The sequence below is a fragment of the Suricata suricatta genome, chromosome 3 (genome assembly GCF_006229205.1).
Source record: "Suricata suricatta isolate VVHF042 chromosome 3, meerkat_22Aug2017_6uvM2_HiC, whole genome shotgun sequence".
NCBI classification, from domain to species: domain Eukaryota; kingdom Metazoa; phylum Chordata; class Mammalia; order Carnivora; family Herpestidae; genus Suricata; species Suricata suricatta.
In genome coordinates, this window is record NC_043702.1 from 135,590,236 (window position 1) to 135,607,625 (window position 17,390).

Here is a 17,390-nt window from a genome sequence, read left to right on the forward strand (position 1 = left end):
AGGCACTGGAAGACTGCATCTTTTCATCCCTCACCTGATGACCTATTTCCTTCTACTGGACCCAATGACAGATGCGGTGCGATCATATCCAAATGGAACACACAAAATGGGGCCGATACTGGAGCCCCAGCCCAGCCCAGTGAGGATACAAAGAATATGCTAGAGAGGCGGGGGCCAGAGTGTACCCCAGCAGGGGAATGAAAAGGGGAGCTGTGGATTCCGCCAGCCTCGCAGACCACTTCACCAGACCTCCCCTCGGCTGGCAGAAGAGCAACGTGGTGGCCAACACCCTCCAGCCCATCCATTCCCACTCAGACTTCCGGAAGAGGCAGCTCACCTTTCATCACACATCTCTGCCTCTTTCGTAAAGCCCTAAAGCTCGTTAGAAGGTCACTTTGAGGGAGGCTGGCAAGTGTATCTGATTTGCTGCCTTTGAGATCCCTTGGGACTGAAAATGCACCATGAGGGATGTGTGTGCATAAGAAAGACAGACACGGTCACTGGGAGAATATAAGTAAAGTGCACGCTGCTTGAGTGTTTCCTGGAGAGATGGAATCGAGTTGTGCAGCCCTTAACCACAGCAGACGAATGCTGGGTCCAGGGTCTCTGTGGGGCCCTCCGGGAGGCTGGACAATTGGGGGAGCTTACAAAAAGTCATTGTGGGCTGCCTGACGTTTAGAAGCACCATCTCTCAGCAAGGCTATGGCTTTGAAGAACATCATGAAATCAGCGTGGAGGGCCTAGAGCACCAGCACCTGCTTATGAGGCCTTCTTAGCCTCTGGAACCTTCACTGGGCTCTAAAGCTGGGCTCCTTCCAGCACTGCCTGCTGCTATTTGGATTTGTTCCTTCTTGGCAGGAGTCCCTGAGACAGGCTCTATCCGGTCTCAAGAGCTTATCTGGGAGGGCGGGACCTAGTGTTCTCAATTTACCCTCCGTGGGAGAGCTAGAGCAAGACACTGTGCACCTGCCTCTCCTAGAGCAGACAATCCTGGAAGCCTGCCTGGCAGGCAGATATGGGCCACCAGCCACCATGCCTGATGCTCTGCGGCACAACAGTCATGCGCCCCACCCCCAGTCACAGCCACAGCTCAGAAAGACAACCACTTTCCTTTTACAGGAAGGGTCCCTTTCCCTCTGAGCTCACCTTCTTCCTCCCCACGTCCACTCTCTCAGAGCTGCCTCCAGCTTAGATCAGGGGAAAAGATCATGAGGCAGGTTATGACAAGCAGCAGTAGGCAGGACCTGGAGAACCCCTGTCCATCTCTTCCTTCCTGCCCCACAGGACGGCCCTTGCACCCGTCAGCCAGGGAGGACCTCTAGCCTCAGGGAATCTTCTACCAGCTGCTCTGGCATGGCTCTAGACCACAGAGGTGGCTGCCCCAAAGACGCAGGCCTTCACCTCCCCTGCCCAGCTGTCCCCACTACCCTCCCACTCCTAGGCCTGTGATCCTGGTCACACTGCACCAGGTCTCTCCACCCGGAATACCTGGCAGGCTCCAGTGGGGGGCAGGCGGGTGGCCACGTGTCACTATGGGACTCGAGGGCGTCGATGAGCCTCTTCCGTAGCGTCTCCACATCGGCACCAGCCACTGGATGAAGATGGACATGGGGGAGGGGTGGCATGAGGAGGGAAGGAGAATGAATCCCAACACCCTTGCCAGCTTCACTGAAACAAATGGACCAGGGCACAGGCTGGTTCTGAGAGACACAGCATGGCTCAGTCCTCAGCACTGGGATCTTCTTCTGCGGCCCTAAGTTACGCACGGGACCCATCCCTGGGACCCGTGACGGCTTTCCTCAGAGACTGTTGGGTCCATCCCTCTGGATGCCAACCCCATCTGACATGAAGGGCTAGCCTGGATACACTGTGACCGCCCTCCCCTTCCCAGGGCCCTGAACGGGCCAAACCAGAAGGGCTTCTCCAGCCTCCTTTTCCTGAAGGCATCTTCCAGGCTGGCTGGGAAGGACACCGGACAGCACAACGTCCACTTTCCTCTGGGAAACCCTTCACCTCATAGACCTTGCCAGGCTCTCCTTGCCTCAGCAGAAACCCAGCAGAAAGAAAAGAGGAAGACGTGGGCAACTGTGCCCAGGACACCTACCTGGCAGTGCAGTTCCCGAACCATTCTTGGTGAAGGCCTTAAAGAACTGGAAGCAAACACACAGGCGAGAGTCAGTACCACACGGAGCTCAGACCACAACGGCGGTGCCAGGTGGATCTGTGTCTAAGACCCGGCTACTTTCTCAAGGGGCTGACTTGGGGCAAATGACTTAGCTTTTGTGAGCCTCAGTTTCCTCATCTGTAAAAGGGGAAGAGGAGGGTTTCTGCCCCTGGAGCTGGTCGCCGATTCCTTTCCCCACCGTCTCTGTATCTGATCCCTCCTCCCATGGCCCTGAGGCACCCAGGGCCATGCGGGCAGCGGCTGACACGCTGTACTTGTGGTGCGCACGGTCTCCTAACGCACAGGCACCCAGCACATCATGACTGGAAAACATTCGATGCGTGAATGAAAGGATGAGGCAAACCCAATCGGAAAAACAATGCCACTTCATACTTCCCCCAGAAAATGTAAGCGACCCTCTGAGGTTCTTAGAGGCTGGTGTCTGTCTGTCCACTGAGAACTCCCAGCCTGGCACAGCAGACACTCCACAATGGGAGGGGTCTCCAGTTCAGGTCCTGGTGAAGGGCAGGCCCAAGGCCCTGAAGAAACATGTCCTGTTACAGATAGGACCGCTTTGTCCTCTATTCCCACATTTATACAAACGACACTCCAGCCTCAGTCTGTCACCTCCTTGGGCAAGAGGACAGAGAGAACAAAGGACAACTCCTCAGAATCTGGGCCTCTGCCTAAGTAGCAAAACCGCTGGGCTCCTGTGCCCTCTGGGCTCAGGAGGGAACAAAGTTCAGTTGTCCTGACAGACAGACGGCCACTTAAAGGCTTGGGACAGAGCCTGCTGGCCAGGAAGAGGCCTCTTCCTGAGGTCCTCCGGGGCCACTTGTAGCTTCCTTTGGGCCTCTGCCTGCAACAGCATGGCCATCTGGCCTTACTCCAAGCTGGCGGTGAGTGTAGGCCCTGCAGTCAACCAGACCCGGGTTCAAGATCCGGCTCTGCTACTGCTGCTGTATGACCTTGGGCAATCCATCAGCCCCTCTGTCCCTTCTCATCTTTAAGATGAGGATGACACCATCCACCTTGAAGATTTGCTGTGAGGAGTCAAATACACCTAACGTGCTTATGTCCGATGTGCACGGTAAGGGATCAATAAATGTTAACTGCAGGATTATCATCATACCCTTCCCGTGTTCCGCCTTTTAGACACTAGGAAACACTGACCAGCTACCATGTGTTTATTCCAGCCATTTGTAGGCAGAAAACTAAAACCAACAGGCCACCTGCCTGCCCTCCCACATGAGGAACAACAAAGATGCAGAGAAGCCACCCACCTCTTCCTGCCTACAACTTCCTCCTTCTCCGACCTCACCTGGCTCCTAACTCCTGCTCGCTGCCCTGCTGTCTCTCGTTTCAGACCACAAATGTGAACTTTGATTCTGGGTGAAAACCATCCACGGAGACATGCCACTTATATTTATCTATTTTTATTTTTTAATGTTTATTTTTGAGAGAGACAGATAGACTGTGAGTGGGGAAGGGGCAGAGAGAAAGGGAGACACAGAATCCAAAACAGGCTCCAGGCTCTGAGCCGTCAGCACAGAGCCTGACGCTGGGCTCAAACTCATGAATCAGGAGATCATGACCTGAGCTGAAGTCAGATGCTTATCTGACTGAGCCACCCAGGCACTCCCACCACATATATTTATAATAATGTTCTTTGCAGTTATTGAGTAAATTGAGTGAAATTATACATTGTCCTAACACTTATAAAAACAATCACAGATTTTCTGAATTGTGATGAGATCGAAGAGAGAAAGCACATGAAGGCATTTATGGACCAGCACTGCTACTGGTGTTATTTTCAGCTATGAGCAGCAGCATGGCAACTTTTCTTTATCAACCAACAGGTCGCCCAGGTCTCCCAGGTGCCTTATTTAAAGGGGTTGGCACGTTTCCTCCATCAAAAGGCAGCCTCCCTGGACCCCAGTGGAGCCTTCTCAAGGCCCCAGCCTTGGGCAGCAGGGAGTGGGACAGAAGCCCCAGCAAGACAGACCTAGGGGAATGCAGAGAGACCCTGGGACACACCCCCAGGAAGACCTCCCATGTCCCTGCATGTGCCCCTGGGCCACCACACAGCCTTCCCTCTGTCCTCAGTTGCCTCCCATCTACATTCCAGAACAATGTCACCACTGGGGCTCTGGCTCCTACTCTTCATGCTCTTAGGAACTTTTTCCTATCAATTCATCTTTTTCCCCTTTTCTGCTAGGAACTTCCCGATGCCAACAAATAGATTCCAATCCTCCTAATCTAATTTTTCTTTTAAAAAAGGACAGGAAGGGAAGTCGGATGAGAATAGACAGAGGCCCTCCTTCCTCCTCATTACTGTACTTCCTGTTTCCCTGCACTATCAAACTCCTCAAAGCAGGGTCTGTGCTCCCTCTCTGACTGTCCCGTTTCACTCCCATGCCCGGCTGGCTGTGGCTTGTGCCCCCAGTGCTCAGCCGACCCCTTTGGCCAATCCAATGACCTCTCCAGCCCCTCCCTGCTTTCTCTGCAGTGTGTCTGCTTTGCCCCATGGCCAAGTTTTGTCATTTTTTTTTGTACCACATATTCCTGACACCCTCCTTTTTGACCTTCATGTTGCCACCTCCCTTGGTTTGCCTGACACCAACCAGACCTTCTTTGCCACTTTCACAGCCTTCCCCTCACCCTTGTCCTAGCATTGCCCTGGATTCCTCTCTCGTGTCCCCTGCCCCCATCATCTCCTGTACCCAGTCACCAGCCATGCATCAGCTCTTGACCCTCTTCTGTTTAAAAGCCCTGAGAGGGGCGCCTGGGTCGCTTAGTTGGTTAAGCGCCTAACTTTGGCTCAGGTCATGATCTCACGGTCCGTGGGTTCGAGCCCTGCGTTGGGCTTTGTGCTGACAGCTAGCTCAGAGCCTGGAGTCTATCTTTGGATTCTGTATCTCCCTCTCTCTCTCTGACCCTCCCCTGCTCACGCTGCCCCCCCCCATCAAAAATAAATAAAAACATTAAAGAAAAAAAAAGCCCTGAGAGAAGGGTGCCTGGGTGGCTCAGTCGGTTAAGCGTCTGACTTTGGCTCAGGTCATGATCTCACGGTTCGTGGGTTTAAGCCCTGCATCGGGCTCTGTAACAGGCCTAGAGCCTGCTTCAGATTCTGTGTCTCTCCTGCTTCCCCGCTGCCCCTTTCCTGTTTGCACTCTGTCTCTCAAAAATAAACATTAAGAAACAAATTTACAAAAAAAAAGCCCTGGGGGGCATCGTCATAAACAGGAGGGTAATTCACGCTTTTGAATGAAGGAGCGAGTGAATGAGTGAACAAGTCTACTGTTTGTCTCCCTTGTCAGTGTCACCTACTTAATCTAAATGATTTGCAGTCTGAACCCTGTCTCAGGTCCTCACCTGTCCTAGACTTCCGGTTCCTCCTGGAGCCCTCCACACAGCAGCTACCCCTCCCCCATCTCTCTAAGACTGAGTCACCTGTCCTCCAAAACTTGTTTCTCCATTTACGTTCCTTATTTCACCCCATACTCATCCTTCTCCCCACATTATCCCTCCAGCATCCCGTCCTCCCTTAAACCCCATCAACCAACCAGTCAGTGGACAAGTTCTGTGAATCTGACCTTGGTGATTCTTCACCAGTCCTCTGGGCCAGTTGCCCTTGTCCAGACCAGGGCTTACCCCGTTTTCCTGGACTAATGCAATAGTCCTCACCTGTCCCTCTGTGAGCTCAGACACTGTAATCCACTCAATTTCTGCATTCCCCAACTGTGTTCCTTGTTGCCACTTTGCTTAGTGGCACAGTTCTGGTCTGATCATGTCATTCTCCCTCAAATCCCTTTCATGACTCCCCACTACCAATGAATAATGGCTAAATTCACCGGGGCCAAGCCCTTCCAGGACCCACTGCCCCCTTTCCCTACACTTGAGCTACGACGGGCCCGAAACCTGAACTTTCTTGAGGACAGGACTGTACTTTGGCACCTCTGCAAGCCCCACGGTGCCGAGAACATGGAAGTACCCAGAAGACATCCTTTCAGCTGAGCAGAAAACCTCTGCCCTTTGATCATCTTAGATGCCCATGTGAAAATCATATTAAAATCTGGGCAGGGCACATTTTTGTGCTCCTATTAAAATGTATCCTTCTTAAGTCAGCTGTTGGAGGAGGCGTGGGCCCTCCCCAAGGGAAACCACCACAACTCCTTGGAAACAGGTAATTAAGACGTCAGCGGGGAGTTTTCTTTTTTCCAGGAGCACTCAGCACCCGGTCCCTTTCCTCTCATCACTTCACACAGGCCCCTTCCCCAACTCTGGTGCCCCTGGAAGACCTCCACATCTCCCCAAAGGCAGGAGGCCAGTGGCATCAGGCAGGTCTTTACCAATCTGTCAAGAAGCAATACCAGTATCAGGGAGTAACTGCCTTTCTAGGCGTCCAATAAGGCCGAATGGAAAGCACACATTCCAGTGCTGACCATCGATAACACCGAATCCAAGCTTTTAAATCAAGTTTCAAGGAAAATGACCCAGTCTCCAAACATCTTACGGTGATTCCAGAAGGATCCATATGCCTAACCACTGCTATGCTGGGGCCTGATGGTGGAAGGGGCCAGAGGACAGCAGGGGGCCCATACCCTTCTTCCAGAGAGAGCCAGGGGCCCCCTCCCTGACATCCCACCCTCTTGCAAGAGCCAGTAAGGTAAGAGCCCAGCCTCTGAACCCCCACCGGGTGTCCACACTCCCAGCCTTGAATTCAGGGACCTGCCATTCCCGGGCCCTGCTGCCCTGCCTCGGCCCCGCGCAGGAGCTTCTGCTCCAGCCACACGGTCTCCTCAACATGTCCCGCAGCTCCGCCCACACAGGGCCTCTGCTCTTGCCTCCTCCTCTGCCCACATTCCTCTTCCCCCAGCTGAACCCCATGCATCCTCCGACACCAAGTGGAAGTCCCCTTCTTCCATGAAACCTCTCTGACGTGTGACGGAGAGGGCTCAGGGGGCCCAGTGGACACGGGTGTTCACTGCGTACAGATCACCCCCTGCCTGCCAACTTGCTGGTGAGCTCGCTGTGTCTCCCCCACAGTGAGCAGAGTGCTGGGTGCCCAGAAAACACTCACTCAGTGGTCATGGCTGGAAGGGCTAAAGGCAATGCCCACGGAGCAGCTACCGGGGATGATTTAGGAAGGAGGTCAATGATGGGTAGGAAGCCAAGTAACATTTACTGAACTCCAAGTGACACTCCACAATGTCTTGGCACTCTCACATGTAGGACCTCACTTCACACTTGGCCACAATCCCATTAGGTGGAGATATTAGCATCCCATTTCTTACAGACGAGGAAAATGAGGCCTGCTGCTGAGGCATGGCCAAACAACTTTCCGAGTCATATACAATAAGCCGGGGAACCAGGATTTGAACCCACGTCAAGTATTTCCTCAGAATCTTGCCAAGTGGAGATATTTGTCCTCTCTCACCCCAATGTGGGTGTTCTCTGTAACCTTGACCCCAGATTACAAGGGGTCCTGATGAAATACTTCCGACGGCACTCCTGTGGCCTGTGGCAATGCCCTCTAGATCCAGCCTCTAGGTCTCCAAGCGCCAGCCAGAACCTGTTGCCAACTAGTCCCTCCCTCCCCCACACCTTTGTTTTCTTCCAACTGGGCTCCAGCTCCAGTCAGATGGGCACCCGACACAGCCAGCTGGCCCTGCAGAGCCAGATGTTTGCTAAACAGGCTGGGCTGGTGGAAGCTCACTGTTTGCTAATGGTGACAAAGGGGTAGGAGACAGAAGAAAGGGACAATGACACATGTAACTGGGGGTGGCCAGAGTCTTGTGTGGGTCTGCCTCCATCACACCTCACACCAGAGATACTCTCTCTCTGCCCTGTGCGACAGGAGTTCTCACAGGCTCTAGAGGTAGGAGTGGGGACAGGTCCAGCCCCGGGGGGGGTGGGGGGGCAGCAGGTGGGGCACAGGGCTATCTCTCTGGCTCACTGGCAGCCAGGCTGACCTCTAGGCTCTGCTCTGCTTTCCAGGAAGTCCAGCCAGGATGCCCACAGGCACACCAGACTCTCGATTGGCCAGAGTTTCTGGAGGTCTGGAATCTGTCTGAGTGGCATTTTCCAAATATTTGAAGCAACCTAGTAGTAAGATGGGGCATCAATTTATCGAATCACAGCTAGCAGTTAAAAAAATAATAAACAGAACAGAAAATAGTACTATGTACTGCATTTAGGAAGAGTACACACTGTTTAATGGAACTTTTTAGTGGTCACATCCATATAAAGCAACTTCTGGATCTCACTGGAAAATGTATATATCTCACTGTAGGTTACAGTAAAAGGTTTGAAAGCTGGTGCCTTAGAGCAGAGACCCACCGGAAGCTGGAACCACTTTTCCCCTGGGCCAGAGTCCTGATGAGAGGAGACTGAGTGCCTCCCCCTGCTGAAACTGAACTGCTGGGCCCCGCCAGGCACTGCCCACGTGGAGGCTGGGAAAGGTCACGACGACCAGCATGGGGCCCTCCCTCACCGCTCCCCTCCCACAGCCAGCTGGGCGGTGCAGGAGATGATTAATCTCTTGAGGTATTCGGGCTGCCTGTGCTGCGTGACTTGGGGAGGCCAGGCGCTGGGAGCCTGGGGACCTCCCGATGGCCTGGTCTGCCTCCCTCACACCCACTGAGCCCCAGCCTCTCCCAGGCAGGAACGCAAAGCTCCGGGTGCCAGGTCCCACAGAACCCTGCCAGGACATCCTTCCGTGGCCCTGGCACCAATGCCAATCCACTTCCCAGGGGCTGAGCAGGGTCTGGACCCCTGCGATCGAGGACGCTTCCAGCCACACCCGTTTTCCCACAACTTTCCACACTGGGCTGCCCACCCTGGTTCAGCCAAAGGAACAGAGGACCCCCGTACAGTATTTCTGAGTATTTTCAGGTACATGTTTCAGGACAAGGATAAAGCAATGGCCCTGCCAGGGGATCCTTGACTTGAAAGGGATGACTGATAAGCAATCTCTTCACCACCACCTCTAAAAGTTATGGCAGGAGGTGTTGGCTCACCACACCACTCCCCACACAGGCTTAGCCTCGGCTACACCTGGGGTTTCAGCCTGACCCCAAGTGGTAACAAGAGTGTAGGAGGGAGCTCGGGCTGTGGAAATCCTGAACCTAGCAGGATTTCACCAGGTGTGAGGAGCAGAAAGCTCACATGGAGGTCAAGTGGGACATTCTTGCTGGAGTCTGGAGCCTCGCTTTCCAGACAAATTCTCTTGGAGTCATTGGGCTGAGACATGGCTCGTGGTTCTGCCTGTAACTTGAGGCCCCTGAGTTCGGATATCTTGTTCTAGGGACAATGTTTAACATTTTAACCTTCAGAGACCTTTCCTGATTTCTTTTGTTGTTATAGAGGAAGTGCTTTTCTAGATGCCATTCTGGTAGAAGGAGGCTAATTATTTATAGCTGGAGGTAGGGAGAGAGATTCTGATTCTTTAATTTGGAAGCAAACTAATTGGATTACAGCTGGGGCTGAGCCCTGGGGACGGCACTAAGTATAACTGCACTGTCTTGCTGTTCTGGGCTTTCCAGAACCTCCTACGTGAGAGCCTTGGAAGTTGTTCAGATGTTAATTAAGCTGCTGCTGCCCCACAGTGGGCAGGTTGCCAGGCAAGGGCTCGCTGGAGAGCTCACGCTATATTCAGCCAGAGCCGGGTGACGGGGCCTTCATGTGCAGGGTGTGATGGCTCCCGTGATGGGGATCCCTGCTGCCTGAGGCAGTGCCATTTGATCATGGGGTGAAGCTACCCTGGCGGGTCACTTCTCAGCTACTTGGACTCAAGGCACTTGCCTAATGAGGCTGAAGCTTGCTGGTATTTTCTGGAGGGTCATCAGGCCCTGAGTCGGATCCTGCCCATGGGTGGGTCAGAGCCCGAATCGGGTTTTAAAGAGTTAAATCAGACCTCTAAGGCTGGCAGGTCGGGAGGGAGAGAGGAGTTGGAAAGAGGCTCCCGGGAGCTAAGGGTTCTCACCAGCTTAGGTGATAACCACCTCACAGCTCAAATCAGAGCAGCTGAAATCAGCCCCTCACCTCCTTATAAAGGGCAGAACTTGCCAGATGGAATGAACCTCCCAATTCACATCCCTTTCTGCTCCTACAATAGGTATCTGTTCAAGCACAGGGACAGTGCGCCAGAGGACAGACCAGGCCAGAAGCATCAGAGGATGCCACAGGGTTCAGGGGCCCAGGCAGCATGTGCCGCCAGCACCAGGCCCGCTCTCCCCTCCCTGTCACGCACCCTCACGGTCGGGAAGCCAGGGATGCTGAAGTCCCTGCAGACTTCGCTGTTGGTCTCCTCAGCACAGTCCAGCGCGGCAAGATTCAGTGCTGGCCTCCAGTCTGAAAGGAAAAGCCAAGAAATCAGGTAAAGGAAGAGGGACCAGGACCTCCGCCTGCTTACCTCCCACGAGTAACCCCTCACCCTCACCAATGCCCAGAGCACCTGCCCCTAAGGCTCTCGTGAGAAAGGTCACCCCTCCCTCGGGAAGGGTCTCTGAGATCATCTGGTTATTCTGCACTTAGCCTGTGCTTAGGACGTGGTGAAACAGCACAGGCAACCCTGTCCTGTAATGGTACTGTGTTCCTCCGTTTCCTGCAGCGGGGGAGGGGCACAGAGGCTGCGGGGAGCTGAAGAGAGATGTGAGATGAACTTGAACCCCCCGGGACAGAGCCCTGACATTGCCTCTGTCCCCGCTGCCCTCTAGAGAGCATCCGTTCCAGAAGGGCGAAGAGCATGCCCCGGGAGGTTTAGAATTCCCCGGTGGACACTCGGAGAAGGCTTCTGTGGCCACAGGCCCTGGCTGTCCGCCCGCCTCGCAGGGGCGGCTCTCGGCAGGAAAGCCAGGGGAGGGAGGGAAAGGCACCTGGAATCCAGGAACTGCAGGGAAAGAGGCCTGAGGCCAGAGTCTGGAAGGCCCAAGCTGCCTGGGCACCCTGCTCCTTCAGCAGGCCCCAGGCCCCAAGGCCCCCTCTCCGCCGAAACCCACTGGCAGAGAAAATGATGGCCCTGTTGTGGGCCACAGCCCAGGAGCGGTGAAACAGCAAACAGCCTTCTCTACCAGGCAGGCCTCTGAGCTCTGTTCCAGGTTGGGTGCCCGTGTTAAGGTTCAGTGTTATAGTGAGGCTGGAGGGCAAGATACACACATGTGAAGCCACACATGTCGTGTGGTGGCAACGGACTGGTGCCTGCCACGTGGCCCAGAGCTCTCACGGGGTTTGGACACAGGGGAGACCAGTCCCGGGGACCAAGCACGGGCTTCGCTGGAAAGGCAGGAATTGAGTGGAAGCCTGCCAATCAGCTGACAGGGGCCTGTGTGAGCAATAAGCGCAGGGCCCCACTCGTGTCTCCATGACAGTCACAAGCCCAGCCGCCCCAAGTGCCTCCTCGCTTTGCATCCTCACTGCTGGGCACCCTGCTCCGTCAGCAGGCCCCAGGCCACAAGGCCCCCCTCGGCCGAAACCCACCGTCAGAAAAAATAATGGCCCCGTTCTGGGCCACAGCCCAGGACCGGTGAAACAGCAAACAACCTTCTCTGCTGGGGAGACATGGCTACTCTCAAAGGAGGGAGTCAACTAGACAAAAGTGTGGGAGAGAAGCACTTTTGTGTCCTTCTGCCCGTGAGGGACCCTGACAGGGGTCTCACAAAGTCACTGGCAGGGTGACCGAACACTGAAGGCCTCAACTGCTCCCCTCTTCTCCACGAGTACAGGCCACCATCCCTTGGCCCAGAGTCAGTGCCCACTGCCACTGGGACACGAAGACTGAAGGGACAGGGAGGGGAGAGAACAGAGAGCTGGTGCTCAGTGAGCACCCACAACACCCCCTCTCTCCAGTATGGCCACTGCAGTGGGACGTCATTCCCCTCACTTTACAAATAAGGAAAGCAACTGAAGCTTCAGACTTGTCCAAAGGCTACCCGCCTCCATCCCACTTCCCTTCCCTCTCCACCTCACCAGGGTCAGCGTATGACCCTTCTATTTTTGCTCTTTGCTCTGATCACAACCTTCCCCGTGTAAGAGAGAATGTGAAAACAATGCTGTCTTCAAGTAACATAAATTCTTTAACTCAAACACTCAGTCACTATCAGACACTCACCTCTTAGATGATACCATACACACAGAGTTTACAAAGAATTCACTGTGTGCCTAATTTATCTAGTTAATGTGCAACTACCCTAGGAGGGAAGTAAGGTAGCCACTGTAAGACAAAGATCAGAGAACTGAGCCCAGCGCACACAGGAATCAGTGGTAGATCTGGGATCTGAACCCAGGATTTGAGCCTCTCTTTTGGTCTTGAGAGGGCCCAAGACAGAACAGAGGGCTGCTCTGTTAGCCTCCCAACCAGGAAACCCCGGGGAGAGTTGGGGGGGTAGTAGTGGAGACAAGGAGGAAAGGTGATGTCTGGGGGTTCTCAGCCCCTTGCTCCCAGGCAGGTCATTGACTCCTTCTCTTTACATCCTGATTCTCTATCCAACCCCTCCATGAAATGGAGCTGGTGCCTCTTTAGCCATAGGAGGAAGTGGAGGAGTAGGCTGAGGCCAGTCAGGTGCCGAGAGTCCCAACTAAGGAAGGTTTCTCAGGAATATCAGTGTCAATACCTTAATGAGCCATAATGACATATAAAGATCTGGTTGGATACAGATCACCACGGGCTGGCCATTTGTCATTCTAGTAACAGTGCAAGGAACAGAGAGGACCCTTATCTGGGTGCTCCACCGCCGCCGGTAATGCAGAGCTGCATTTAAGTAAAGTGCACTCTTGTCAAAGAGAGACAGAACGGGGTGAGGGAGGCTTTTTAAAGTGTCCGGTGACTTAAACATCGGAATCTGCGGGCTTAACGCCTAACATTAGCAGTTATCAGGCCAGCCCCCACTCTAGGGGATAAAAATGTTTCCTGGTGCAATTACTGCCCTGGCAACATAATTTCTCCATTAACAACAGAGTAAATGAGCAAGTGGAGAGGGGCGGGAAGGGACATAAGCATAACTAGGACAGCTATGGTCTCTGGGGTGGTGAGTGAAGCTACACCCTGTAGTGAGGGGGGTCATGGGCTCCTTCAGGAGTGCTAGGCAGTATCCCCGCCCCCACTCGCCAGTCCAGGAAGGGAGCATGGACCCAAAGTCACATGACTTGCTTATAGTTGCAAGTGGTCAAAGCACCAAGAGCTGCGTATGTCTTCTTTCTGGGCCTCATGGGTCAAATGGGGGCCAGAGTGGATGGTCTCTTCTCTCCTTTCTGGCTCCAAGAGCTGTTAAAGTGCTCGATGCCAAACAACTCTTGCCACAAAAAATGGCAATACGCAAGCCCCTATTAAGACAGATGTCAGGGGCGCCTGGGTGGCTCAGTAGGTTAAGCCTCTGACTTCGGCTCAGGTCAGATCTCACGTTTGTGGGTTCGAGCCCCGCGTCAGGCTCTGTGCTGACAGCTAGCTCAGAGCCTGGAGCCTGCTTCTGGTTCTGTCTCCTTCTCTCTCTGACCCTCCCCCTCTCATGCTCTGTCTCTCTCTGTATCAAAAATACATAAAACATTAAAAAAAAAAAAGACAGATGTCAAACCCACCCAAACCACCAAGAGCCAACCAAGTCAAGTGATCAGAACAGGACCCCCATCCAAGTCCAAGTCTCCAGGAGTCCTCCTGACGGGAAATTAGCCAGTGCCATGCTGTCACCACCTGCATCCTTGCTGCAGACTTCTGGACAGTGAGGTCACGAGATAGATCAAATGCCTTCCCTAGGCCTCACACCTGGCTGACTCTCCAGCTCTGAGTCCAAAAGACCCATGGCACCAACAGGAGGCCCGGTCACCACATTCTCACTTGGAGTCCCGTGAGGCTCATGCCATCGGCCTGCATGAGTGTTCAGCGGGTTCCTACCCTGTGCCAGGCTCTGCAATAAGGTATCACAGGTGTATAAGCAAGAGAGGTGGTCTACACCATGGGGGAAAAAAAGGAGGCAAACCAATACTGTTCAGCATCACTCAAACGTCCATGCTTTATAAATGTCATCTCCGTGGCTTTGCAGAGGCCATCTTCTCATGTGTACCCTTCCTTCTTCACCCACCTCTCCCCCTGCCTACGTTCTAGAGAGGAAGCGATGGGCTCAAGAACCTCCTCCAGCATCTGTACTATCTTGGGCAATTACTTAATCTGTTAAAAAGGAAAAACCATTGATTGCTCCACTATTTTCTCATAAGATTATCTGTAATGAGTGGCCCTTAGCAAAGTGTGTAAGGCAAGTGTGTAAACTGCTTAAACTATGGCCTTTGGTGGCCAGATTAGCCCTCTGTGACTTCCCCCTTCCCTCAATTCCTACAACAAATGGCTGAGCCACTCCTTTGTCGCTTTCCAAACACAGCTTACTGTTGCCAGTTCTCCTGCTATGTGTAGCTCACTTCCCAAACCCAAGCTGCGACGTAAACAATGCTTTGCACACAGAGATCATTCAACAAATATTTACTCATTGATTAGCCGATGAAGAGTAATGAAGATCTAGAATGAACACAATCCGTTTCCCAAACACATGGTGACACAATAAGAGCTGCTAGGAATAGAAAGGGACGAGCCAGATCTTTAGAAGCCAGTGTGCTGGCCCACGACCGCCCCAGAGAACCTCCCCCACAAGTCCCTGAACACATGAGCCCCAGCCAGTCAGATGAAATGCCTGAGGCCAGCTGGACAGGGTTGCAAATTTTCTCTCCCCCACCCCCCTCCCCGTGACTTTCCGCACTCTCACTGCTCCTACCCCAGATACTCATCCCATTGGCAGAAGGCAGGGGCCACATCCCACAGGCCCATGATGGTTTTGAGCCCTCTGCTGGCCCACAACCATTTTCTCAAGGAACCTCGGGAATATAGAGGCGATGTAAGAATAACCCTGGCTTCTCAGCAGGGCCTCCTCTTGGACTGGGGTCCAATCTGACACCAGATTCAACCACTACTAGCCTCCCACGCGATCTTGTTAAGGGGGTGGGAGGTGACCCATCACCGTGGCTCACAGGAGACCGCTGGTTCCCACCTCAATTTCCTACTTCCCACTGACTGTGGTTTATCTCCACGGACTTGGAGGCTTCCATTTCCTTCCTGGGATTAAGTTTTGATTTGCATTTTTTAGGGGAAGGCTGTCTCTCTGTGCAGTAGGGAAAGAGCCCTTTTGGAAGGGGCACCCCTCATCCAGGGTCAGTGTCTGGCTATGCAATTCACTGGAAAACTCCAGGTTGCAAGAGGCCAAACACATGAGTCAGCTGGAAGCTAAACCTTCCCTCCAACATTCTTACAACAGAAGGATCTTCTAGGATGGGTTCATCTGCAGCCATTAAAGACCTCTCACAGCCTCAAGATGGAAACTGATCTGGGGGGTTTTGTGATTTTCAGCCCCACAATGTCCCCTGGACACCTAATGTCCCCTGAGGTGTTCCAGCTGCATGTTCAACATTATTCTTCCTTCCTCCTGCCCTGACCAGATGTGCTGACATCACTGAAATAGTGTGAAGAGCTACTAAGAAATGGCACACTCCGCTGATGCGACTAGAGAGGCATGTAGACACGCATCTACACATACACTGGAGGTAAAACGGTTTATCAGTTTTATTAAAAATAGCATTCTGGGACCATATGGCTAACAGGTGTCTGCCTCTTTCAAGCTAGTCACTTCAGCTGCTCAAGGGGAGTGGTGGCCTCGGTTTGAAAACCAACAGCTACAAATGCACCATTCCACCGCGAATGGTTGAGTTTATCAAGAAATACCAACAGAACAACAAGGAAACAACAGGTCCAGTTCTCTCTCTAGGAAGATGCCTATTCCCCAAGATGCCCTCATTCAGTGATCCTTTCCATCAGGGGCCCTGTGAGAGCCCTAGCACCACAATCAGAAATCAGCTCCATTCAGAGGCAGCAAATCAGAAGCAAATCACTACCACCCCACCCACCAAACACCCTGGGCGGTCGAGGCAGATGTGTGAACCCACAGAGATCTTTCAATTGTGGAAACTGAGAAAATGCACGTTATGTACTTACCCAGGAAGGTGTCAGACATATAGTAAGCACTCAGTACATATTACTTACTATTATTACCATATTTTTTCAGGTCTAGTCTTAAGTTTTTAGAAAATTTACCATTTCTACAACAGAGTACACCTTTAAATCTCTATACATTCAGTGGTCTTGTTTTCTCTCTACCCCTCAGGCTGTTAGTAAATGAATGGTGCGTCTCACAAGCGAGGGCCTCTTAGAATCAAGGGAATATGGTACCAGTGGTCAGGCCAGCGAACAAGAATGTGGAGCAAGGGTCAAACACCCACGGAACTCAGTCGGGCCTCTGAGTTCATTTGGTTGAAGCAGAAGGGTGTGGAAGGACGCATGGCCAAGGGGAAGAGAGAGAAGGATGTGGCCCAGAAGCTAATGAATTGGAGGCAGCAGGTCCGTAGAGGCCAGGAAAACTCTGTCTCCAAAGCAGAGCTAAGAAAGGAAGTCGACGTAGCAGCTGGGTCAACTAGCCAAAGGGTTGCGGGGGCGGCAGACGGAGGAGTGTCAGTTCCTTTGGTGCCCAGTTCCCATCCCACAGCAGCCGATCCTACAGCAGCAGAGGAACTCCGCAGGAAGGCAAGACGGGTCCCTGGGCGAGAGGAAGGGGACTGCCACAGGCGACAGTAGAAGAGGCCATAAGGTGTCAGCCGAGCAAGAGGAACAAAGGACCCCAGCGTAGGGATGGGGGGCAGTAACCCGGCAGAGGAAGGGCAGGAAAGCAGAGCAGGTGTGAGGGCCCAGGCCACCAGGAAGGGAGAGAAGCTCGGCACACCGGCCAAGGGGAGCAAGGAGGCACGGGAGCCAAAAATGGACTTGAGGGCTGGAACCCGGGGAGAAGTGCAAGAGGGCCGAGAGAAAGAGGCGGGCGCGGCGATGGGCCCGGTGGGAGAGGCCCTCGGCCAGACAGGTGGAGGGGGTCGGCCGGGGCAGGGGAGGGAGGTTGAGATGGCGCGAGAGGCCCTCCGGCCCGCCTCTCACCTTTGACGTCGTTGGCCAGCGCCTTCCAAGTCGGGGCGAAGGCGATGCAGTGGCCGCACCAGGAGGCGAAGAACTCCACCGCCCAGGCGCTGCGGGAGCCCAGCACGGCGCCGCGCACCGTATCCGCCTGCAGCAGCGTCAGCGGGTCGGAGGACGAGTAGAGCGCGGCGCGCGGGGCCGCGCCGGCGCCGGCCACCGCCAGCAGCAGCAGCA

General features: G+C 53.7%; 1 protein-coding gene across 1 annotated transcript in view; it reads right to left on the minus strand.

Annotated features, from left to right (window-relative positions):
- QSOX1 (quiescin sulfhydryl oxidase 1) overlaps positions 1-17,390 on the minus strand; it is a 35,321-nt gene that overhangs the window by 17,466 nt on the left and 465 nt on the right. Inside the window, 4 exon segments of the mRNA XM_029935264.1 lie at positions 1,489-1,591; positions 2,105-2,150; positions 10,419-10,519; positions 17,178-17,390. Coding sequence (XP_029791124.1) covers positions 1,489-1,591; positions 2,105-2,150; positions 10,419-10,519; positions 17,178-17,390 — 463 coding nt within the window.